General features: G+C 46.8%; 1 protein-coding gene across 1 annotated transcript; it reads right to left on the reverse strand.

The window, feature by feature from the left end:
- Positions 1-19,904: 19,904 nt before the first annotated feature.
- On the reverse strand, positions 19,905-21,716 carry LOC142802936 (uncharacterized). Its single transcript, XM_075888020.1, has 6 exons — positions 21,500-21,716; positions 21,339-21,441; positions 20,883-20,967; positions 20,758-20,799; positions 20,506-20,621; positions 19,905-20,081 (listed from the first exon to the last, which is right to left on the reverse strand). Exons 1-6 carry the CDS (start codon positions 21,706-21,708, stop codon positions 19,905-19,907), a joined length of 732 nt encoding a protein of 243 aa, XP_075744135.1. The 5' UTR covers positions 21,709-21,716.
- Between the last annotated feature and the right edge of the window lie 5,365 nt (positions 21,717-27,081).

The raw sequence follows: 27,081 nt of genomic DNA on the forward strand, positions 1-27,081 counted from the left end.
CTGCAGGTATTTACCTTAATTTAGTTATCTTCATTTATCAAAGGACCGTGAGACTTCTACGTACTTCTACTAACTCCGTGTTAAGGGGGGCAGTGTCTTGCACTAGAACACATCATACAGATTTTACTACACATCATCGGCTCTCTCGGCATGTCCGTGCAGTAAATTCACATGCAGCCAACGGTTCTGGCGGGAGCGAAACCTAAGACTCAACTCTTGAAACAGTAAACAACCCCTGAAAAGATCTGGAACGAAAGCATTATTTTCCTCTTGTGTTTCTAGTATTTCCGGCTTGATTCGAGAGGGCAACAGCCTGTTTACTTGGCGATTTATTGATTAATATCTAGAGTTTGACGTCCCAATACCGCAATATAATTATTAGAGACGCCGCAGTGGAGGACTCCGGAAATTTCAACCACCTTGGGTTCTTCAACGTTCACCCTAATCTGAGCACATGGGCCTAAAGAATTCTCGCCTCCAACGAAAATACAGCCGCTGAAGCCTCTATTCGTTTCTATGACCTGCGGGTGAGCAGCCGAGTTGCTTAGCCACTAGACCACCGCGACCGGGCTGTTTACGTGACGTCCTGCAAAAGTAAGCTCTCGATTGAACTGCAGAGCAAAAAATATTTGTCGCAAAGTTTTTTCTAGCCTCATTGGCCATGCAGTCGCATGGCCGTTGTGTCTGAGGTCACGTGGCTATTGTGGGCAAACAATTTGATTTCACTTCGTTTTGTGCGTTTTTGACTGTGCAAGAAGAGTTGACACAGTGTAGCCAAGAGTGCGATGGATTTATGTGCCCTTCAGCACGCTGTCGTTTTAGGGAATAGCCATTTTGATCTTTATTTAGATCTATTACCGGCGTTCACATTCTAAGAGTTTGAAAGTGAAAGGCATGCGGAAGGGCGTCTTCTAGGTTTCAACCCGAAGCAGTAGAGCTACCACTCCGTTAAACCGCAATCATTTTAAGTGTAATCTTGCACAAAACGGCGCTTCAGTCCATGAAGGAAGCAATCTTGAACAGCTGGAAAGATGTTCACAGACTGGTCTAACAGTGAGTTTTGTACGCCGAGTGACTCTCTTACGATGTAAAATGCATCTTCTTGACAATTAAGAGCATTTTTCGCCACGAATGAAAAAGACAACACCTGCTGCAAAAAAGTTTGATGATATAAACATCAATCCGAGGCCCCAGAGTACATACGGAAACGTAGCCTACAAGTGCTAAGGACACACACACACACACACACACAAATATATATATATATATAAATATATATATATATATATATATATATATATATATATATATATATATATATATATATATATATATATATATATATATATATATATATATATATATATATATATATATATATATATATATATATATATATATATATATATATATATATATATATATATATATATATATATATATATATATATATATATATATATATACATATGGTACAGTAGATCCTCCGTGAGCGGTCACAACGTGGATCTACTGGACTATATACAACGCTACGGCCACTCAACCACCATGCCTGCCATATATATATATATATATATATATATATATATATATAAACACTTGTTATTACTCAAGAAGCTAACGCTTCTTGAGTAATAACAAGTGTTTACACGTGAACTCGCTCGTTGCATTTAATGGAGGTGCTGGGTAACGTGCCAGAGCTCCGCAGCCGTAAGCTACCATCTGGTTCCGCAATGACCGAGCGCGTCGATCCCCCACGAGCCTCTTCCACGCCGCCGCCTGTCGCGTGCCCTGGTGTACTTCGTCTGCGTGGCCCACCAGTCTACAATGGCACTGAATATCATGATGTTTAGGACTGACTGGCAGAGTACGAGCGTGCCAGCGCGATTAACAAGTGGCATGGCCCTACGAAGCTGACTTACATCATCTTCTACCTGACACATTTGGCCAACCTGTGGTTCACCAACCACGAAGCCGACATCGCCACCTGGTTGGTTATCAAAGAAAACGGGACCTCATTTTTCGGTCGTCCAGATATGCGCAAGCTTCGCACTGGACTTGACCGGCAGGGACATTTTCAGCGAAATGGTGAGAGCTTCACGAGCTACATTGAGAATGTGATCGGCCTTTGTAGGCGAGGGGATGCGAGGATGACGGAGGCTGACAGAATAAAGCATATATTGAAAGGCATTGATGACAACGCTTTTCCTATGCTTGTGGCTAAAACACACAGATGGTCACGGCCGCGATTTAGCTCTGTCAAAGTTTTGATTACCTGTGCAAGCAGCGAATTTCCACACGTCGCGGGAATACGCAAACAGCAAATATTTCGGCTTTGGAATGCAAAAGCAGTGTCCCCCACTACAGCCTATTGATGTCCAAATTCAACAGTACGTCCGGGAGAGAGTTGCTCGACAGTTCTTTCTTGTGGCCACCATCTACGAGACCCCCAAAGCACTAGACCACACTTCGCCGTTCTATTCAGACGCAAGTTGCCGAGGCTCTTCGTTACCGCCTCCACAATATTAGTTACTGCACCGCTGACTTTTTCAGAACCCGTTAGTCTACCTCCTGCCCAACCGCAGCTCCTTTCATACAGTCCAGCCACCACCTACTACAGGTCACCAGTTTCAGTTTATCCGGTAAAATTGACCCTTATCACCGCCTGGAGCACCTGTAAACTCTTGGCGTACTCTGGATAACCTGCCCATCTGCAACAGATGTAGTAATCCAGGGCATGTCACGCGCAACTATCTTCGCCGTAGGTTCTGTCATTATTGATGCTCAGCATTTCGGCAACATCCATCGGCAATCAGAATTGCATGTTACACGTGATGCACCTGACCCCCGTTCACGTCAATCAGACTTCAGCTCACGTCAATCTTCTCCCCCCCCCCTTCGGTCTCCTTCCCCTATGCTTCGCCATTCCTACCACGTCGTGGAGAAAACCTAACAGTCGCAGTTCCTGAGGCAAGAACTGCGCCACCGACAAAATTTCCAAGGCCTCATCCTTCGCCCCTAAGGAGATTGCCGTGTTTGTGGACGGTTTCACCACAAGTGCTCTTTTCGACACACGTGCCGCTATTTTTGTAATCAGTAAAGCTTTATGACGAAAACTGAACAAAATTACGACTCTACTGGTTGACATTTCTTTACGCATAGCGAGTTCGCAGCACGTCTAGCCTTCTGCTACATGCACCGCTCGTGTTGTGATTCAAGGAGTGCTTTACATTGTTGAATTTGTCGTCCTTCCGCATGCGTCTGAGAAAATCATCCTGGGATGGAACTTGCTTTCCTCTGATCATGCAGTTGTCGACTGTGCTCGTGCACAACTCATTTTATTTCCGTTCAGCACGACATTCTTAGATCTCCTTTGCTCACCCAAAAAAGGGGGGATCGTCGCCGCTGACGTCGTCATCTCTGCTTTTTCGGTCGCCGAGGTGCTTATTTTGTGCATCTACGTCCCCGATTCAACTGCCCTCTCTAAGCCGTCGCAAAAATGCGCTAAACGCCGGAATCTTGTCATCTCCTTTGCCATCAAAACGTTTGCCGATGGTTCCAGAGCCATGTACGTGTGCAATCCGTTCCCTTGTCCCGCTACCTTATTTCAAGGCGAATGTATTGGGAGCCTTGACGCCTATTATAACATCTTTTTTTTTCGATGCCACTTCTGATATGACGCCAATGTCCGTGGATGCTGTCACAGCTGCCAACGCACCCTCACTACCTCACGAGGACGTTCTGTTGCGCAGCGTGGACACCGGGCTTACGAAAGACCAGTGAAATCAGCTCGTTCAACTACTCGACCGTTTTTGCGCCTCCTTAGACCACGGACAACCTCTCTTGGGACGCACGGCAGTTGTCGCTCACCATACGGACATTGGTCCTCATGATTCGCTCTATCAGCGTCCCTACCGCGTCTCGCAGGCTGAGCGTGAAGTCATTACTCAACACGTCGAGTAGATGCTGCAACGTGGTGTCATTCAACACTCACACAGTCTTTTGGCTTCGCCACTGGTCCTCGTGCAAAACGGAAGGATGACTCCATAGGTTTTTCGTGGATTATCGGCGACTAAACATAATCACACGCAAGGATGTTTATCTACTGCCACGCATTGATCACGCCTTAGATTGCCTTCAAGGTGCGGAGTTTTTTTTCTTCATTGGATCTGCGCTCTGGATATTGGCAAGTGCCAATGGCCAAACCACACCATCCAAAAATGGCGTTTTTGACGCCTGTCGGCTTATATAAATTTATGTAGTGCCCTTCGGTCTTTGCAATGCCCCTGCGACTTTTCAAAGAATGATGGGCAGTGTCCTTAGGGGATCTGAATGGCACATCTGCATTTGATATTTCGACGACATAGTTGTATTCTCTGAAAATTTTGAAACTCATCTTTTTCGTCTGGAACAAGTTCTCGAGTGCCTTACGGCAGCCTGGTTGCAACTTAATTTCCAGAAATGTCATTTTAGTGCCACAAACTCGCCATTTTCGGCCACGTCATCTCAAAAGAAGGAATATCGCTAGACACTGCTAAACTGCTTACCGTCGCCGAGTACACCAAGCTTAAGCATAAAGGAGCTTCGTAGTTTTGTAGGCTTGTGCTCATATTTTCGGCGTTTCATCCACAATTTTGCCTCTATAATCGAGCCCTGACTCAGCGTCTTTCCTGTAGCGCGAACCTCTCGGGCTGGAATTCCCATTGTGATGACGCATTCACGACGCGGCGCCGGCTACTCACGTGTCTGCTAGTTCTCCGCCACTTCAATCCTAATGCACCTACTGAAATTTACACAGATGCTAGTGGTGTCAGCCTCGATGCCATTCTCGCTCAATGCAAGGATGGCTGCGACGAGTACGTTGTCGCCTAAGCAAGCCGTACCCTAACGATGGCAGAGTCCAACTATTACGTCACGAAAAAGGAGTGCTTGGCTATCGATTGGGCTATAGGAATGTTTCGCACTTACCTTTATGGACGCCAGTTTGATGTTTTCCTAGATCACCATGCCTTGTGCTGGCTCGCATTTATGAAATACCTTACTGGCTGCCTCGCTCGTTGGGATTTACGTCTTCAGGAATACGCCATCCATGTTATTTTTCACTTAGGACGCAGACATTGAGACGCCGTCGCCCTGCCCCGTTATCCGCTGCCGCCTGACCTTGCCTGCTTACCAACTGCCATCTGCGATTCGTGATCGTTGAGCATCACCAACATGCCATCCTAGCACCGCAAAGATCCCTGGATCGATTTTCTGCTCGACGTCCTCTCTCACAGTTCGTCAGAATCGACTTTACGCTCCCACTCTCGTTCAGTTTGCTGTGCATGTAGGCTTGTTGTATCACCGCATTTACGTGACAGATAGCCGTAGGTGGCTCCTTGTCATCCCTCATCATTTGCGCTCAGACATCTGCGCTGCCTTTTACGATGACCCCCGTGTGGCCATGCTGAGGTATTCAAGACTTACTTTCGCCTTCGTCAAAATACTATTGGCGCGGCATGTATCGGCACGTTCGCCAGTACGTTCGGTGATGCGCCACATATGAACGCCACAAGACGCCTTCTCACAGTACTGCTGGCTCTTTGCGACCCTTAACCTGCCCAGTGAGACCATTCGACCGCCTCGGGATTGATATTTATTGTTCTCTGCCAAACACTCTTCGAGACAACCGATGGATTATCGTCGTCGTCGATCATTTGACAAGTTACGCTGAAACATCTGCGCTGCCTGCTAGCACTACGAAACACGTTGCTTTCTTCCTTCTTCTCCATCTGATTTTGCGACATGGTGCACCTTAAGAATAACTGAGTCATAATGAACGCGTGTTTCTCTCGGACGCCGTCAACGAGCTGCTCAAGGAATGTGGCATTATCCAACGGAAAACCTCGGCATACCATCCTGAAACCAATGGAATGACAGAACGCTTTATTCGTACCCTTGGAGATGTACTCGCCATGTACGCGTCTGCAGAACACACTAATTAACACCAAGTGCTCCTTTTTATCACGTAGGCGTACAACTCTCTGCCGAAAAAAACCACCACCTTTTCTCCTTTCTTCCTCCTGCACGGACGTGAGCCATCATGCTCCATGGACACCAGTCTCCCTTACAGACTTGTTGCTTCCGAAGCGGCACCTATTTCCGAAGCAGCTGGTTATGCCGAAAATTGTCGTGAACTCACTCGCGCGTTTACCACGCAAGACCAATGGCACCAGAAAACTTACCATGATACCTCTGCGTCTAGTGCCCACTATAACCCAGGAATGTTGGTTTGGCTCTGGGTCCTGTCTACCCCTCCTGGTCTTTCCCCGAAGCTTTCGTCGAAATACTATGGCCCCTACCGTGTAGTGCGCAAACATCTCCCGTCAACTATCAAGTTGAGCCTATGGATCCACCCTCAGAACAACGCTATCGTGGACGTGAAACAGTACACGTATCACGCCTCAAACCGTGCTAAAACCCCCCTCCTGTCATGTCATTTACTTCAGTCGCTAGGTTGGCTCCTTTTTGTGCGGGTAGTAATTGACCGGAGCATACTGGTGCCAGCTTTGTGCCAGCGTCAAAGAAGGTGTTGACGTCCATGTGGCTCATGCATGCCGCGTTCCTGCCTATATAGGCTGTATAGGACCGCGATGCACGCTTGCAGTGCCTCTGCTTGGAATTCATATAAGAATGTCTTAAAAGTTATACTTCGGCGTTATTCACTGCTAAACACAAGTATTTTATACATGACCTACCATCATTATTAAAATGCAATCCCAGAAAATTTTGGCAACAATTATCACCTGCTTCTGCTGTGACAGATATTACTTTGAAAGGCAAAAATCAATTACCTCTCTCAAGAGACCATTGTGCGATTGCATTTAACACATTTTTTTCTTCTGTTTTCACACGGGAAGATCATTCTAGCATTCCTGAGTTTCCGGAACTTGATTACCCTTTCATGGCACCCATAGATATTAACATTGAGGGCATCACTAAACTAATCAGCAACCTCAAAGTTTCTACTTCCAGTGGTCTAGATGATATCAATTCAAAGATACTAAAAAATACAATTCCCATGTCCTCTCAAATATTATCTCACATTTTCAGACAGTCTTTGTGTACCGGTCAGCTTCCTAGGGACTGGAAAGTCGCAAAAGTTATTCCCATATTTTAAGCAGGATGTAAAGATCAGGTTGAAAATTATCGTCCCATCTCGTTAACCTCTATCAGCTGTAAATTACTTGAACCTATCATTGCTTCTCACATTTACAGTCATCTTGAATCAAACAATTTTTTTAGTTCCACCCAACATGGCTTTAGGAAAGGTTTCTCTTGCGATACACAACTACTTGAATTCACGACAGATCTACAGACTAACTTAGACATGAACACACAGACAGATTGCGCTTTTCTCTATTTTTCGAAGGCCTTTGACCGTGTCGCCCATTGTCGTCTGATTTCCAAACTGTCTTCTCTTAAATTGGACTGCTTAACGCTATCATGGCTTCGAAATTTTCTTTCATTTCGTGAACAGCTCACATTTGCAAATGATTCTCATTCAGATATCGCAGAAGTCACTTCAGGAGTGCCGCAGGGTAGCGTCCTTGGTCCTCTACTCTTTTTAATCTTCATCAACGATCTGCCGATTAACATTTCATCCCGTATACGCCTGTTTGCGGACGACTGTGTCATTTATCGAACCATAACATCTCCCTCTGATCATCAGGCCCTTCAAGGTGACCTAGACCTCGTTTGCAGTTGGTGTAATAAGTGGTTAATGAGCTTGAACACATCAAAATGTAAAATAATGTCGGTTTCCCGAAAAACCTCGATTTCCACTTTTTCATACAAAATTAAAAATAGTGCACTATCTCGAACCACATCATACAAATATCTAGGGGTTATTATTGACTTTAAACTTTCATGGTCTTCCCACATAACTTCCATTTGTTCTAAGGCATCCAAAACACTAGGTTATTTACGTCGAAATCTCCATTGCTCCACATCGAGCGTCCGCAAATTAGTCTATTTAACATTCGTACGTCCACAGTTAGAATATGCCTCACCAGTTTGGTCACCTTATCAAAACTATTTAATACAGATGATCGAAGCCATTCAAAACAGGGCAGCCCGCTTCATCACTCAGAACTACCAATGTCACAGCAGTGTATCTCAAATTAAACGCGAGATCGGTTTACAACCATTGGATATCCGCCGCAAGATAGCCCTCCTTGTATTGTTTCACAAGTACATTAATAGCAGAAATCAATGCGCTTTCCCTCTACACACACCGTATCGCATGTCTGCACGCATGCGAAATCAGCGCAGCTTTAAGCGTATTTTTGGCAGAACACGCGCGTTCAACTTATCTGCTTTGCCACAGGCAATCTCACTGTGGAATGATCTTCCCGACGAGATAGTTTCAGTCACTAACAACAACGCGTTCCGCGAGAAACTACTCTCTCATTACATCTAGCATCATTTCATAGACATTTGTATGGAGGTGCATGTACTTGGTGACTATATTTTCATTGTTCTATTACTGTGATTAGTGTCGCTGTTATGTTGCATTTATTTGTATATTTGAACTGTATACGTTCTCATTTTTCTTTCTTTTTTCTGTAAGCCCCCCTTACCCTATGCTCTAACGAGAGCCTGTAAGGTATGTTAAATAAAAAAATAAAAAATAAATATATATATATATATATACTATATATATATATATATATGTAAAATATATATATATATATATATATATATATCAGGCTTGCGGCTATTTTGTCTGTTTGTAGATAATGGCGTTTTGATAGGCCGTACGGTACAAGCTCAAAAAATTCGAAATACCATATTTCCGAAATGTATAGAAAGGTCATGCTCAATAGTGAAGTATTCAAACCTTTCTAAGAACTCATAGCGTTGAAGGTATTATTGCACGACTCCACACGATTGAGACAAATGTCCCTCAAGGAAGCGGCATATATTTCACTCAAAATACTTCACCGAGGCTTAATTCTTTGCCGCACTTTCCGCACATCGTAGAGGAGCATTTGTGTGCGTGTGTATGTATGTGTGGGTGTTTTAGGTCCCCTTGATTTAAAACTAACTAAAAAAACTGAGGTGGCCTGCATTACTATATAACGGGCTCACGCCAGTCTAACTAAATGAAGAGGGCAAGTGTGTGCGTGCGTGTTCGTGCATGCGTCCGTGCTTATGTGTTTGTGTCACTATCTCGCAAGAGGAACGCATGCTATAGCTGCACCTTGCCGGCCCTTATCAATGGAGTGGAAGTGTGGACACTTACAAAGAGTTTTTAACTTAAATTGACGATGGCTCAGCGAGCAACGGAGAGAAAAAGTATTGGCATTTAGGACATATCATGGCGCCACCTACGTGACTACGTCACTCACAGGATGCCGGGTTGTCTTGTCTGCAAGACCACCGCATTTCCTGCGCTTTTGCTGTGGACACTGTGTGCGCTTTTCTTTGTTTTGAAATTCACAGCTTAAAGAAGCGGTAAGACCTGACAATACGGGCTGCAAACTGTGCAATGAATTAGAGTTGGTTCTGCTGAACAGGCGGAAGTTTATAGCGACGTTTAGAGACGGCGTATGTTAAAGCTTTGTAGTCGATATGGATAGTACAGTGCTGCGCTTCGAGAACGAGGCGGAAGTGCCGCACTGCTTCGTATATTGCCTAAAGTTCTGTGTAGTAAGCTGGCGAACTCGTGCGGGCAGCGGTCGTGGTTTCGCCGGTGGAACTGGCCATTGAAGGGCTCACCTTCCGAGCTGAGAGCTTCCTAGAAAAAAATGCCAAGGGGTGCCAGGTCCACGCGTCGCATTAAGGTGGCGCCGACGGCGAAAGCAAAGGCGTCTGTGAAGAGTCCCAAGGAAGCGTCCAAGACGGAAGGGGAGAGGATTGTGGCGGTGCGGAGAGCACTCTTGCATTCCCCAAGAACATGCACCAAGTTAAGTGTCCACGTGACGGGTTGGTGCTCACGTAGACCAGCGAGGACATCATGAGGGGGCGCGTGATAGTCAGCGGCGTGCGGCAAGAAGCGACTATAGAAGTTCAGCATGCCGAGAAAACGGTGAAGGTCTTTAGCGGTGGTGGGTTGAGGGTATTTTTGAAAGTCAGAGATACGATCAGGCAGTAGTCGAGTTCACTCTGACTAAACTTTGTGGCTGAGAAAATGGACGGTGGAAGCACCGAGCGTGCTCTTCTGGACGTTCACGAGCAGGCCGGGGTCGTCGAGGCGTTGGAGCTGGTGGGTGTTCTTCGGCATCACGTGAAAAGACCAACATGTAGACAAGATAGATGAAGCAGAAGTCGAGGCCATGGGCGACTTCGTCGATGAAGCGCTGAAAGGTTCGCCCAGCGTGGCCAAAACTCACGAAGCGAAATTCGAAAAAGCCAAACAGGGTGATTATTTCACTTTTTGTGACGTCGGCAGGACTGACGGGTATGATCATGTAAGCCTTCACCAAGTCTAGCACGCAGAAGACGGGGCAGCCATGAATGCGATGGGCGAAGTCTTGTATGTGGTGGACTGGGTAACTGTCCAGGATGGTGCGTGCGTTGAGGGCACGGTAGTTTCCACATGGTCGTCAGCCAGCGGTCTTCTTCAGGACAAGGTGAATTGACGAGACCCATGGGCCTTTGGAGTGACGGGCGATGCCTTCTCGGAGCATGGCTTTGAACTCTGCCTTGGCTATGCGCATGCGGCCTGGGGGAATGCGACGGGCACGGCAAAAACCAGGGGGCCTGGAAAGGTCCGGATGTAGTGCATGGTGGTGTGCTGCACTTTGCATGGCACTCCGCTTGGGCGCTTCAAGCCGGGAAACTCGGCGAGGATGGCATGGTGCCGCGAGAGATCATCCACACTGAGGACCTTGATGGTTGGCTGTTGGGCAGTTGTTCACTGGCCTGGTGTGGAACGTCCCGTTGTCGCGTCGATGAGCCAGTCGTTGCGGCAGTCCGGGTGGAGGCTGTAGTGAGCCAGAAAATCTGTGTGCCGATGGTTCGCTCGGTGACGTTAGCGATGACAAAGTTCCAGTGAAGGTCACGGTGTGAGTTCTTGAGCTGAATGTGCAGGTGCAGCAAGCAGTACGTGTCGGTGATGGACCAGTTTCCCACACTGAGCTTGAAAGATGTCGTTGGGTGAGGACCTTGAAGATGATATCGCGGGTAGCAGCAAATGTCAGTACCGCTGTCGACCAGGGAACGCTGCTTCGTTATCTGGTCGGTGATGAAGATGCGATTGCCTCCGGGTTGTCAGCTTGCGACCGTCTCTTCAAGCTGTCATTGTCGTGTTCTGAATGTCCCATAAAAAAGGTGATCGACATTGCCAGGCTTTGTCGCCGAAGCGTCAGTGGTAGTAGCACAGAGCGTTGATGTCAGGTTGCGGCAATGAGGTGGTGTTACGGTAACTGCTTGGCGAATAGTGGCACTGTCGCATCGGAAGACGTTCATCAAGGTGTTGTTGAATGGAGGTGAGCCGTCAATCGATGTCGTCGATACGGTGCGTAAGCTCCGTGGCGTTCAGTGGTGCGGCGACAGTCTGGATGGTGGGCGACCACAGCGGTAAGGGGGCCTCGACGACGCAATCTGCAATTTCCACAAGTTCGTCTAGAGTTAGCCTGAGCTGTGCCTGCAGAATTTTCTGTGCAAGCGGCGGGAGTCGTTGAAGCCACAGTGATTGCAGGAAAGAATTCTGTACGTGCGTGTTGCCCACGAACGCACGCATTCGGTGCAGGAGCTGCGAAGGGGTCGCGCTCAGCGAGCTCAGCAGACTGCAGTTGTAACTTCTGTTCTTCTGAGAGGAATAAGCCACTAATAAGTGCGGTCTTTAGATGTTCGTAGTCGTAGCGGGTCCGGTCTTGGTTGATGTGCGCCAGGGAGAACTGGGCCCTGACCGGGGCAAACCAGACCTTGGCTGACTCCGCCCAAACAGCGGAATCTTGACAGCAACACGCCAGGAAGCAGCGTGCGGGGTGGCTTCTGTAGGACTGCTGACGTCCTCAGTGGGGCCGGTGGGCACATCCTCGTTTGTGGAAGCGTTGCGGGCTTGCTGCTGTTGCTTGGTCAGCAGTTCCTGTTGGAGTTGTTGCACCTTATGGCGTAGAGCAGTGAGGCATTCTGACTCGGTCATGGTGGTGTGGTTAGTTCACTTTTCCAGGTCACCATATTTAAAATGTGGAGTCGGTGAAGGATGGATCCCAACATAAAACGCTACCATGTTTATTAACATAGTAGTAACATCAAGGCAAGCATGCCAATGCAGCGCTCCAGATGGTTTGAGAAACAGATCATGAAACGAAGCTTGGTCGCTTGGGTTATATAGTCAGTAGTGGTGACGCAAGCCTCCGGTGAAACTGCGTGGCACTGTCTTTCATCGGAAGCCTGTTGCAGCGATTGGCTGTGTCATGCCGGGCTAAACAATGACGAGACGGAGGCTGCGTAGGTATGTGCGCACCAGTCGCCACAGCATCAAGGTGATAAAAAACTCTAAATTCAGGTAGTTAAAGCCGAGAGGAAGACACTGGATTCGCTCATGGGCAGCAAAGACAGAATGCACAGAGATAATCTCAGCTTACGATCGATGTTTGTATACTTTTGAGTGCATCTCATATGAAAAGATTAGGATGAGATATCAGTCAAGTAATTGCATGGTGCACTAGCAGTACTATTGCCAATAGCGTCTTCATGTGCACGATTAGCTGTATTTCTAATTCCTAAACTCCTGGCTTCTGCTTTCCAAAAATGCTATCAAAACAGCAACTAATATGTAATATAATGTGGAGAACACCGGTATATTCGACATTTAGGAACGCGAAAAATGCGCGATTCAGCCGAATGTCTCCGATATGCTACACGTTTGGGCTAGCCTGTAAGATACGACTAAAGTGTACTAGAACGAGGGGAGTGCCCGGACTGAGCTCCGAAAGTTAAAGCCCAAACAGGGTCAATTCGCTTGTGGCGCTGCAATCGGTAGTCTGCGTTTTGTCGTCGTTTTAGCAGCCGTGCGCCGCTTCACCGAAGTGGTCGAGGGCTAGAAAACTCCCTTCGCACGCAAAATACCCTGGTTTAAATCGCAGCTGTGGACGATGGATTTTCTTTTTTCTGAATTTTACTCGCACAGCTGTATCGGTTGGCTTTTTTTTAATTCTGGCTTGAGTTGGCACATATTGCTACAAAAAATCACGCAAAATCTGCAGTAAAGAATAAAAACATGACAATGAGCACCTTTATTAGCAGCGTCATTACACGGTATTCAACAGAAATTGTAAAGTATGGTTTCCAAGATTTCGACGAATAAGAGAGACGATGTGCTTGCACTCGCCTGCGATGAAAGCACACCGTCATATTTCGTGCGAATTTTTGTAGCAATATATAGCAATTGAACCCAGACTAAAAAAAAACCAACCAATACACCTGTGCAAGTAAAATTAGGAAAAAGAAAATCTATCGTCTACAGCTGTGGTTCAAGCCTGGGTCTTTTGAGCATGAAGCGAGCATTCTACCCCTCGACCACTAAAACGACGACGCATTCCAGACTACCGATCACAGCGCACAAGCGGATTGACCCTGTTTGCGTTTCACTTTTAATGCATTGGGGCTGCGGCCGTCCCTGGCGCTCCCCTTGCTCTAGTACACTATAATACAGCGAAACAGCATACAACAATATTCTCTTTACCATGGTTTGGCTGACTGGTACTGCAGGATCCCTTGAAATCCAGGGACGACCGTGTGTCGCACTGCTGGCTCTGCTCTAGGTGTCCGTTGGTCGTGATGATAATGACTCTCCCAAATATGGCACAACCCTTTGCGAGGCATCGTCCACCAACAATGCAGAAGTTGATTTTGAGTAAAGAATTAAGAAATATAGAAGAAACTTTACGGCAACCTGATCAATATCTTGTCCTAGTGCGTACTTTGAAAACTTAGTGAACGAAATATTTTCTAACTTGCTATGCATCGACTACGTGACATTTAGGGAATAGGCGCAGTAACGTGTCTGCTTTTGTAGTGGGCTCTTGTCTTTAAGCAATTCTGATAATGCCATGTCCTCTGTATGCTTTTACCCCGTAATATTACTGCAATAATTCATGTTTTACGGTAAAGCATGTGCAGAATTTTTGTTTCTGAGGATTTTTGTTCTTGTTCTTGTTGACCTTCGCTTGTAGCTCATACACACTGTGGGGGATTTGCCGATAACTGAGTGGTCTTAGAAAATAGTATTCGATTTTAAGAAAAAGAATTTATAAAATGCAAACGTTTGAACTCGCAGAACCAAATTTTGATGATCTCTGAACTGTACCTACTATAAAACTTGCGGTAATTTCTCATAAACTATCAGTTTAACCCTATTGCGTTATAATCAGAAGGGTATGCGAAAAAATAATTTATAAGAAAGCGAAAGTATTTCTGATAATTTTAGTGTCTTTTAGGCTATTCTACTCAATGTAAGGTAAAATTTGATTATAGATAACTTTAGAGAGAATATATAATATACATGAAAGCTATCTCAGATATTGCAAAGCCTCATCTGATGATGATGCTTCCATATGGCTCAACCGCGCACTCCGTTTGAACGACAGGCTATAGTTCAGTGCTTAGCATTTCCGAATTCAAGCTATTAGCTAGTGATAAACAAACTCTATAGCCAAAACATAAATGAGAGAAAACTAGAAAGCATGAAAGTGCGAAGAGTATCACGTTCGAGTGATCAACAACTGAAAGATAATCAACAAATTTTAAGCAAAAAGAAAGTCCGTCTAAGCAGACTATCCCTGTCGGGGGTATATTACATCTGTTGGGTTTATTAAGAAAGCTATACGTATTTCTAACTCAGAATCAGTGCAAAACTTCGAAGGATTATGATAGTTGTATTAGGAGCTTTATAATATGAAAGAATTTCTTGTTGCATATATATATATATATAAATATATATATATATATGTATATATATATATATATATATATATATATATATATATATATATATATATATATATATATATATATATTGTAGGCATTCATTAAGCACATCATCTATTTTTACACATATTCATCATCATGAGTGGTCGTCATCTTCTTCTGCTGTGGGGACTTGGCTTGTCTGAGTTCTGTGCCTTGGGCGTGGTCGCTTCATCGTGTCTTCCGGGCCTAATAAAGGTTGCCTTTACTGTTACATCACAAGTGGTGGAGTGTGCTCTACGATCTTCCGTCCTCTCCCAGCCCGATCTGCCTTCTGGAGCTGCGCTCAGGTCGTCGTTTGTACCAGGTGTCCGGTAACATGCCTCAGGACGAGCCAACCGGCGCTTCTGCGTCTACCTCCACGGCCCCGGCTACCACGGCCTATCCATCGTGGATTATCACCGCGCACCAGCGTGAGCCGCCCACGTTCGCCGGACTCCGAGGTGAAGATGTGGAAGATTGGTTGGACCAGTTCAATCGAGCGAGTTCCACTAACAACTGGGATGATCCTACCAAGCTTCGCCGTGTTTCTTTCTACCTCACGGGCGTAGCGAAAACATGGTTTTTCAATCATGAAACGGACATTACGGACTGGACGCGTTTCAAGCAACAGCTTCGCCAAATTTTCGGCACCCCGGCGGTTCGTTCAGCTCTCGCAAAGAAGACACTGGATTCTCGCAAGCAGCAATGCGGTGAGTCCTACACATCGTACATAGAGGATGTGCTTGCTCTCTGTCACCGTTTCAGCACGTCCATGTCTGAATCAGAGAGAGTTCGTCATCTACTAAAAGGGATAGGCACGGTCGCGTTCAATGCCTTGGTCATTCAGAACCCGACTACGGTCGCTGACGTTGTTGCCACGTGCCAACGCCTGGAAGAACTTGAATCCCAACGGTTACCGCCGGACAGCTCTGAAACCACTACCACGACTGATGCCTCATTGCGTGCCATGATCCGGGCGCTTATACGGGAAGAGCTACAATCTTTCGGCCTCTCAATGACACCGAGTCCACCTCCCCCCTCCAACAATGTTTTGCGGGATGTTATCAAAGAGGAGTTGGCGTCCATGACCAGGCCAGCGTTTGTAGACACTCCAGTACCTCGACTCCAACCGACGTACGGACAAGTCCTCGCTGGCTCACCACCCGTGGTACAACCGATGCCCGCACACTCGACGCCTGTCCCGCTGGCTTCGTTGACCCCGAGTGTGACTAGGCAGCCCTTTCACCCACCGTGTCGGCCGCATCGTCCGATCTGTTATTACTGCGGCTATCGGGGCCACATTGCACGGGTCTGTCGGAAGCGTCAGCAGGACGAGCGTCGTGGACTCGACACCTACGGACGGGATGATGGGACAACCTGTGGCGCAATTATGTAAAAGTTCCAAATCCGGACAAAGGCGGTCTCTTCCATTGAGTCGCACGCGATTGGCCCATACAAGCTGTGACGAATGCTGTGACGTTATGAGTGACGTGGACTGGGGTGTCACGTGACTCTTTTTTTTCGGTTTTCGGAGAAAGGCGATGGAACGGTCGGAGAGACTGTCCGAAAGCAACCGGATGGATTGAAATGGCTGCAAGGTGGCCTGGATTGGATTGAAATGGAAAAAATGCGCGACTTTTCGGCATCGGGGCACTTAGACAACATGGCGTTTCCCACTGACATGGTACTTCGCCTTGCCTGTGCGGTAGCTTCAACCGAGCAGAGGCGACAACGCGAGGTAAAAGATGCATTTGAAGAGTTCAGCGAAGAAGAGTTCCGGCAATGTTTTCGTCTGTCCAAACGAACAGTGCGTAGCTTGTGCGACGAACTTGACCCTATCATCGGATGCCAGCGAGCCAGTGGCCTTTCCACAGAGAGAAAGGTGTTGTGCGCGCTGCGATTTTTCGCCACCGGTAGCTTCCAGCTGAGCATTGGTCGCGAGGAACACATCGGCATGTCTCAGCCGGCGGTGAGCAACACCATCCACGAGGTGACGGAGGCGATCATTACCGTGGCTGCTAGAAAAAGGGTGGTGGACTTCCCATTGACCACAGCTGCCAAGGATGAGGCGAAGGCGGAGTTTGCACGACGTGGTTGCATCCCAGGCGTGCTGGCGTGTGTCGACGGCACGTTGGTCGCCATTCGCAAGCCAGAGGGATACAGCCTGGCCGACACGGCGAGTTTCATGTCCAGAAAGGGCTATTATGCCCTGAACGTCATGATCGTAAGTACCGTTCGGATCCTTTCTTACTCGCCCATCGGAGTAGCTGTTCAGTTTTGACGTCGGAGCTGGGAAAAGTACCAATTCAAAGAATAAGGGAGAACATGCGGATAAACGGGTGCGTGCTAGTTGGTGGCTCTCATGGCCTCGGTTATCATAAGTGGCAAGTGTTTGTGTAAGTGAGCCAGTTGTCGTATTTTTTGTCTTCGTTCTGGCATGCATGCGCAATGAAGTTGAGCATTTTGAAGGTAATAAGAATATGGGCTGTAGTCGTAGCAGAATTATACACACGATAGGGAAGTATTTCAAACACGAAAGTACTTATAACCACAATTGCATAGGCTAGCTGTGGTATGTACGAGTGTTCTTTCCCAATAGCATGGCGTAGGTTTTCATTTATCGATCATTCAGTGGAAGTCCTAGCCATGTGTACAGGGGAATGGTCATTGCCCCCTTCCCTCCTCAGTTGCTACACCCTGTTCCTGTGTTCCCCTCTAGGTGAAACTGCATGTACCAATGACTGTACTAGTATGCATTGTTTCCGGCTTATGTGTAGAAAGAAGGGGTTTGTTTGGAGCATAGATGCAGTACTATTTTGTATCACTCATTACAGGTGTGCAACGCACGGCTGCGCATCCTTGTCGTGGACCCACGATTCCCAGGTTCGTGCCACGACTCCTGGGTTTGGGAACACAACCCTTTGCGTTCACGCCTAGCTGCACAGCTGCAGCCTGGCGAATATCTGCTTGGTAAGTATTAATGTGAACTAACTGGGGTAGAGCACTCAGCCGTCATTTTTCTATTGCAGGAGACGCAGGGTATCCCCTCGAGCCATGGCTCCTCGTTCCAGTTCCTGGCAGTCACCCCGGCAACACCTTCGAAGGCCGATTCAACAAGGAGCACGCATCCATGCGCAATGTTGTGGAAAGATGTATCGGAGTGTTGAAGAGCAAGTTCCGCTGCTTGCAGCACTTTCGAACGATGCTCTACAACCCCGATCGAGCAGGGCGAATTATTTATGCCTGCGCTGCTCTCCACAACATTGCATTGGACGCGGGGGACTGGACCTTGGATGAGTATGTTGGGGACATGCCACCAGTTGAGGATGACGATAAGGAGCCAGGAGAGAGCCATGTGCTCACACCCCGCAACGTGCTGCTCAGAGGACAGCAGCAGCGCAGCGCTGTCGTGGGCCTTTTTTGAAGTGCACAGGAACGCGGTAAGCTGTCATATCACACACATAATTTATTCATACTAATTCCAGTGCACCCAGGCAAGACAGGGCTGTGTTTGCCACAACACAAAGTACTTACTCGTACTTCAACATTATGCATGGTGGCAATAGAAAAATGCTGCATTTTTTTTAAATGTCACATGAATTAGGCAACGGAAACACCCTTTTCTATATCTGTGATCACAGTCACAACAGACTAGATTGGATCAAGCGCATATGAGGGGCACCCTGTGCTGACTGTTGCCATCAAAAGATTGTGGGAACAATGCAGCAACGTCACACAACTTCTTTCACGAAAACGCATAAAAAATTGCAGTTACATTAAAAACATGTTGCAAGAACGCATGATACGTATGTCCGTCTCTTCTCATAGTCATTGACTGCAAGCATTCAATTGTACACATTTAGGCTTGCCGAGCACAATGCCGTGCCGGCTTTTTGTTCATTGTCCTCAACATTGTATAAATATTTAAATAATATTTCATTTGATTTGAATTCCCGACTACAGTTATACTGCAATGCTACAAAATACGTAAATCAAAGCAGCAAATAACATGTGGGTTCTTTTAATGACACACGGCATGAATAGTTGGCTCAGCGATCTCGCTGCTCCCAAAGCATACCACGTTCAAAATTAATTCCTGCAATGAGTAATTTACAATGAAAACAGTCGCTGGCATGTTGCTGTGATGATGACCCTTTTCATTAGTGAAACTGTGCGACATACCCACTTGCTAGTTTAGTGATCTCAAAAAAGACTTGGTTGTAGTTGTACCTTAGCCTCATTGCGCTGAAATGACATTATCACAGTGTAAGCAATTTTCGGCAGGTAAACATGCTTCATAAAGAATGCAGCGAGCTGCGAAACAGTGAGAGGCTAAAAAATATCACAGTCCAACACTATGTGGTAATGCTGCATAAAAAGTGCAGTGAGCTAGAAAACAGTGAGGCAACACAAATATCACAGTGCTAAAAACATTCACAAAAAATGTCAACTATACGCTCTTGGTCTTTGTGTGGATGACTAGACACCTTTAAGATGGTGGGGGAGGGGGGAGACGCTGCCTCACGAGTAGGTCGAACATAAATTGAGAAACGCATATATCGAACATCAAAATAGATGAAAGACACGTGAAGAAACAAACGCTGTACTCCTTGTACAAAGTAAATGCTAACTTAATGGTAGTATAAACCAATAATGCATGATAAACATTTAAAACATTAAAAACATGATGTAAAACTTAAAATAAACGCATATATCGAACATCAAAATAGATGAAAGACATGTGAAGAAAAAAATGCTGTACTCCTTGTACAAAGTAAATGCTAACTTAAAGGTAGTAATATGTATTAAATGTAAAAAAACAACGTATGAAATGGTACGCTGACTGTAACACGTAAACATATAAAAACTAATAAACCAATAATGCATGATAAACATTTAAAACATTAAAACATGATGCAAAACTTAAAATAAACGCATATATCGAACATCAAAATAGATAACTATGTATCTCTTTCCCGCAGAAGGCCCTCAGCCACGGCCCGCTCCTGTGCTGCGGCTGCCCGCTCCTGTGCTGCGGCCGCCCGCTCCTGTGCTGCGGCCGCCCGTTCCAGTGCTGCTACCATACGCCGCGCCAGAGAAGTTAAGTGCAAAGCTGACCTTCTGATCCCCCGCACCTCCTGCAGTGAATCATCATGGTGGAAATGTTTGCATGAGCTGCTGAAGAACTCTCGACCATCTCGTGGCTCGAAGCTGCTGCTGCGGAGAATTGCAACGTGAACAACAATTTCCCCTCAGTTGAAAATTCATTGGCCTGGTGGCATCCTTTGAAAGTGTGAAGCTTCGTGTACAAGCTATGCCCTCTTCGTTTGGATCAACAAACAATTGCTGGAACTACTCTTCATTCATCTCCTCAAATGCATCTCTTACAATCAAACAGCCCTTTTCAGGGCTAACCAACCTTTTGCCCGGCAGTTTATCATTGCGTGCCCTCAATACAATGCATGTTTCTTATTTACAGGCCAAGTTGTTTTCAGTCATCATAACAGAGCATCAAAAATGTTCACACCCTTTACGTAAAATTTAAAGAAACGGTCTACTCACATCAAGCAACTTCTCTGTCAGCTCGAGGCTCTGGTCGCACTGGGAAGACACCCGCAACAAGGTGTCGGTGCGCCGTGGCCTCTGTTGACGGCGAGGCCGCACAGGAGGCTGAGGCACTGCAAACATGCAGCATTTTCGTCACCGCATGCTGTGGTAGGCTTTAAGTCTATGGCCATGTTGTGGATAATTGGGCAATTCGAATAACATACGAGAGGTTATTTTCTCAAAACACTTTGATGATCAATAACTTACCCGGTGCAGCGGGGCCGCTTTCCAGGTAACTTGGGGGGGCTTCTGTGGAGTAAAGAATAAAAGTTCACGAACTGGGTGCACATACGTCCTATAATCAATAAAACACTAAGTTCTCAGATGCTTACGTGTGGCTGTGTCACTGTCACCTGCTGCAGCCGCTTCAGTGGCTTCCACATCGACCTCCATTGCAGGAGCGGGAACATCCGCCTGCTGGAAAGTGTCGTGGACATAATCTTTCAGAAAAAGGGTATTCGTTACTCTGGCTATTTTACAACCTTACCTACTAAACATCTGCGGAAACGTTCTGCAGCTATTCAGTGGTCATTGATATCACGTATTACCATTTTAGTGCATGCACTTGCCCGCAGGCATTTCGTGTCTGTTTGATAAATAAATACGCCTTTTACTGCAAGGGCTGCAAAGCGAGATTTCAGTTGACAAACCTACCTGCTTTTGAATTCTTTTTCCTGCACTATCTTACTGTTCAACAAGGTTCCCCTAAAGGCACCCCTTACAAAATGGGCAAACTCTGTCATGGCACCGCTCAGGAACCCGTGATACTGCGGCGGCAGAGTGCTTACCTGTTGATATTCGAGAAAACCGAAGACGCCACCGAAGCGTGCCAACCCGGTGAGTTGCAACACGCGACCCCGGAAGCCTGGCAGACGACCCCCTCCAGTGCCCCTGGAAATATACACCAATGTCAAAGAACAAATCGCCCGCACATTCAACGGTCACTCACGTTTGTGCCTCTTTGATGGCGGCGGCGTCACGGCGGGCCTCGTGCACCTGCCTGCGCCACCAAGCCTGCCAGTCATCCACGCTTTTCTGCGCAGGGCCTTCAAGGTTCAGCGCGTCGCTGAGCTCTTGCCACAGCCGCCGCCGGTCGGCGACCGTGACGCCATGCTGCAGCTCAATGGCTTTCGCCGCGAGCTGCGGATGTTCGCTCATAAAGGCGAGCACCAGCACGCGCTGACCCTCGGAAACGCGGATGAGCCGCTGCTGCTGGTGGCTAGCGGTGCCGTTGCCCTCCGCCATGACTGCGCTCGACTGAGCCAACGGCTTCGAAAGTTGCGCCGTTTAGTAGTGGAGTTTTGAAAACAGTAACTGCTTGAAACAAAGTTGTACCTAGCGCCACCACAAATCGTCCCGCTAAATTTAGCGTTGTTTAGAACAATAACAGAAAAAATACGTTTGGATTGTATTGTATTCCTTATTAAACAATTGAAAACTAGTGCCAACACATTTTAATAGTGCGCAATAATAGTCAAACACTTCTGAACATGTTACAAACACTTTTCACTTTGCTATACGGCCCCCAAGTCAACGTCAAAATGATGACGCAAGCCTCCATTTCCCTCATTGGCTGTTCACTTCCTCTCGTCCTCGCGACCGCTGCGGACCGCCCATTTTTTGACGTCACCGACAGACCTCCTCCGTCCGGATTTGGAATTTTTACATAATTGCGCCACTGGTACGCTTTCAAACGTCGTCCTTATGATCCGCCGCTACGCCGCTCACCGTCTCCAACTGCGACATCTGAGCCAACCAGTTCCTACCGCTCTACTAGACGCCGCTCACCCTCACCCCTCCGCCGTTCCACGTCTCCATTGCGACCTGTCTCGCAATTCACCAACCAACGCCCGGAAAACTAACCTCTGCAGCTTTTGGAGGAAAAGCTGCATCGAACGAAAAGACAGAAATTCCTCCAGTGCGTCCATATAATACGATAGCTGTTTTAATAGAAGGTGTGTACGTGGACGCTTTAATAGACACTGGTGCCTCTTTGTCTGTGATTGATCGTTCTTTGTGCTCACGTCTACGAAAAGTCACCACCCCTTATGATGGACCTACACTGCACGCTGCTCAAGGGGACGCCATTAGACCTGCCGCTATGTGCACCGCTCGTGTTTTCATCGCTGGTATTCTTCATTTTGTACAATTTGCTGTGCTGAATTCGTGTGCCCACCAGATTATATTAGGCTGGGATTTTCTGTCTATGGCGAACGCTTCCATCTGCTGTAAAGAAAATATTGTTCATATGATGGAAACTGACTATGCCCTGTATGCGGATGACAAGCCCGTTCGCTTGCTCGCTGCTGAAGAGACCGAGCTACCACCTGGTCATCAGCGGATAGTTGCCATCACTTCTAATGTGATCGACTCTGGTGACGTGTTTGTCCAACCATCTGCACGCTGTCTCGCAAGAGGTATAGCCTTTGCTTCAGGTCTAGCGCGATTCCACAATGGCTCCGGACTTCTCTACGCTACAAACCAGACTTCTGAAAAAATTCTCATTTCTAAAGGCACCACAATGGCTTGCGTTTCTGAATCTCAACCTGTCTCTGTTGTCTCTCTTATGCCAGCGTGTTCTGACCTTCCTTCTATTGGACGTTCATCAAGCGTTTCTGTTCTTGCTGCGACTATTAGTCCAGAACTGACCTCTTCACAGACAGATGAGTTGCTTGCCTTGCTACAAAAGCATAGGAGATTGTTTGATGTCCATTCCTCATCTCTGGGACAGACGTCCATTATTAGGCATCGTATCCAGACCGATGGCACTTCCATCGTACGCCGTCGACCATATCGCGTCTCTTCATGCGAGCGTGAAATCATTGAACAAAATGTAGCCGATATGCTGCAACGGAACATTATACGTCCCTCCGCGAGCGCTTGGTCATCCCCTGTTGTTTTAGTAAGGAAAAAAGATGGCTCCGTGCGGTTTTGCGTGGACTACAGAGCACTTAATAAGATTACCCACAAGGATGTTTACCCCATGCCGCGCATAGACGATGCTTTGGATTCACTGCAAGGTGCTGAGTACTTTTCAAGCCTAGACCTGCGTTCAGGTTACTGGCAAATACCCATGCACGAGGATGACAAAGAAAAGACAGCGTTTTCAACACCAGATGGGCTGTATGAATTCAACGTCATGCCATTCGGCCTTTGCAATGCTCCAGCAACATTCGAGCGGATGATCGACACAGTTTTACGAGGCTTGAAGTGGAAGACTTGCTTGTGCTATTTAGACGATATCGTTATTTTCTCGTCAACCTTCCCTCAGCACTTGCAACGACTGGACGAAGTTCTTACGTGCCTTGCAAACGCAGGCCTTCAGCTGAACACCAAGAAGTGCCGTTTTGCGAGCAAGACGATTAAAGTGTTAGGCCACATCGTCAGCAAGGACGGTATTCGTCGCGATCCTGACAAGATTTCCGCTGTCCAACACTTCCCGCGTCCTGAAAAAGCCAAAGATTTTCGCAGTTTCCTCGGCCTCGCTTCTTATTTTCGCCGATTCATTCGAGACTTCGCCTCAATAGCTTCACCATTGCACAAGTTGCTCGGATCAGGCGTCGCCTTTGTGTGGTCTCCTGAATGTGAAGCGGCGTTTGCCCAACTGAAGTGTGCACTCACATCCGAACCAGTCCTCTGCCATTTCGACGAAACCGCGCCTACACTCCTGCATACAGACGCTAGTGGTCGAGGCATTGGTGGAATTCTTCTACAGCGAGACAAATCTTCACGTGAGAAAGTCGTCGCATATGCGAGCCGTGCACTGACCCCTGCTGAAAAGAATTATACCATCACCGAACAGGAGTGCCTAGCGGTCGTATGGTCGATACAAAAGTTTCGACCTTATCTCCACGGCCGCCACTTTACTGTGGTTACGGACCATCACGCCTTGTGCTGGCTCTCGACAATCAAGAACTTGTCCGGCCGCCTTGGTCGCTGGATTCTTCGCTTACAAGAATACGACTTCACTATCACATACAAGTCGGGAAACAAGCATCAAGACGCCGACGCCCTTTCGCGTTGCCCGCTCTCTTCGGAGCCGCTTAACAAACCCGCCACTGCTACACACGAGAAGCTTTCGGCCGTCTCTTCCCTACATGTTTCGTCATTAACTACTTTGGACCCAACTTCTCCAAGCGAGTGTGGTTTGTTCTTATCTCACCAACGTGCTGACCCTTACTGTCGCCGCATCATGAACCGTCTTGACGGGACTTGCCGGCCCCCTAACGCCCGTCTTCGCCGACAGCTGACGCAATTCAAGCTCAACAACCACGTCCTGTACCGTCATATCTACCACCCTGATGGTCAACGCTGGGTGCCCGTTCTACCTCGCTCTCTTCGGGCTCAAGTCCTCAAGACATATCACGACGACATGTCTGCTGGACACATGGGCTTCCAGAAAACGTATGACCGCATAAGATGTCACTACTACTGGCCGGGCTTGTCCACCTGTGTCGCGAAGTACGTTGCCTCATGCGCCCTTTGTCAGCGTCGCAAGCTACCTACATCAACTCGAAGTGGACAATTACAACCGCTCCCGTGTCCCCTGCAACCATTCGAGGTAGTTGGCATTGACCTGTATGGTCCGCTTCCTATGACTGTCACGGGCAATCGTTGGATAGTTACAGCTGTCGACCACCTGACCCGCTACGCCGAAACAGCTCCCGTGCCTTCTGCATCAGCTTCGGAAGTGGCCGACTTCATCCTTCGAGCAATAATCCTTCGACACGGAGCTCCTCGTGTAATCCTGAGTGACCGTGGAAGAGTATTTCTTTCAGCACTCGTCGAAGAAGTGCTCAAGGCAGCCGGCACTACACACAAAACAAGCTCCAGTTACCATCCTCAGACGAACGGCCTGACTGAGCGCTTCCATCGTACACTGTCAGACATGATTGCGATGTATATCGAGCCCGACCACAGAAACTGGGACACCATTTTGCCATTTGTCAATTTTGCGTATAATACCTCTGTACAGCGCACAACCGGTTACTCGCCGTTCTACCTCGTCCACGGTCGCTTCCCCTCTTCTTTCCTCGATGTTTCGTTCTTCTCTGCGCCTGTGAAACCATGTTCATCTTCAAGTGAGGAATACGTGTCTCGTCTACTTCATTGCCGCCAGCTGGCTCGCGTCAACACTGAAGCCAAGCAACAGGATCGCAAGCTTGAATATGATGCCTCCCATCGTGCCGTGTCTTTCAGCCCTGGCGACGAGGTCCTCCTTCTTACACCCATTCGCACTCCCGGACTGTGCGAGAAGTTTCAATTACGTTTTATTGGCCCCTACACTGTCTTGGAGCAAACGTCTCCTGTGAATTATCGCGTGGCACCCGTTCTTCTTCCGACGGACCGCCGCTACAGGGCAGCAGAAATAGTCCACGTATCCCGCATGAAGCCTTTCATACGGCGTTCATCTTCGTTTTAAAATGCGGCCAAGAACTGCGGTCAGGATGACCGCTTTCACGTGGGGGGGGGGGGGGAAGTTAGTGTAGGCATTCATTAAGCACATCATCTATTTTTACACATATTCATCATCATGAGTGGTCGTCATCTTCTTCTGCTTTGGGGACTTGGCTTGTCTGAGTTCTGTGCCTTGGGCGTGGTCGCTTCATCGTGTCTTCCGGGCCTAATAAATGTTGCCTTTACTGTTACATCACAATATATATATATATTTATATATATATATATATATATATATATATATATATATATATATATATATATATATATATATATTATATTGGTACAGCGAATTGGTGATGACTGTAATGTATTATTTTAAAACGTATGTGTCGGCATCTGCTATACTTGTTGAATTTGAATTTTCTGTCCCCTCATTCAAAAGCACAATGAAATTTGTATTCTTTGTTCCACTTCACCTGAGCAAATGTATGGGTGGAGGGACCTTATTCAGGCAGAGGTAATCTGCCTTTGGTCTCTTTAACCTATGCAATCACTGTTTTTGTCTGAATAAACTTTGAATAATTGAATGAATAGATAGATAAATAATATGTGTAGTTTAACATCCCAAAACCACTTTATGATTATCAGGGATGCCATAGTGGAAGGCTCCGGATATTTCGACCACCTGGGGTTCTTTAACGTGCACCAAAATCTGAGCACATTTCGTTAGAGATAGAGAAAATTTCGTTTCATTTGGTTTGAAATTTTTCCTAGACTTTCCTGCAATAAAAACCGATGAGGAGGTAGCTCTCAAATACAAGATTAAGATATAGTATTGTTCATACAGTGTGGTAAAGTCGTGTCAGTATGAATTGTTGCATCCACTATTATACAAAGGGCCAGTGCTAACTATGTCCCAGATATATTACTGGAGCTGGCCTTAGTACTCTATAATGAGTCATTAGTGACACTTCATTCAGATTTGTTAATCTATCATATGCCATGGCTTCTGCCAATGATGTCAATTTACCTTATTTTATGAGAGCCAATTTTATTTTTCTAGGGCAACCTCAAATATTATCACTGCATCTAACCATCGGCCGTCTCTAGCTGCATTTGCCATCGAATGGT

This window comes from Rhipicephalus microplus, chromosome 3 (assembly GCF_043290135.1).
Source record: "Rhipicephalus microplus isolate Deutch F79 chromosome 3, USDA_Rmic, whole genome shotgun sequence".
In the NCBI taxonomy this organism is placed as follows: Eukaryota; Metazoa; Arthropoda; class Arachnida; order Ixodida; family Ixodidae; genus Rhipicephalus; species Rhipicephalus microplus.

Coding starts and splice junctions, on each gene's coding strand:
- LOC142802936 (XM_075888020.1), bottom strand. CDS start 21,708: ATGAGCGAACATCCGCAGCTCGCGGCGAAAGCCATTGAGCTGCAGCAT. Junction 20,968..21,338: donor GTTTTCTCGAATATCAACAG/GTAAGCACTCTG, acceptor GACACTTTCCAG/CAGGCGGATGTTCCCGCTCC. Junction 20,622..20,757: donor AAGCGGCCCCGCTGCACCGG/GTAAGTTATTGA, acceptor GCATGTTTGCAG/TGCCTCAGCCTCCTGTGCGG.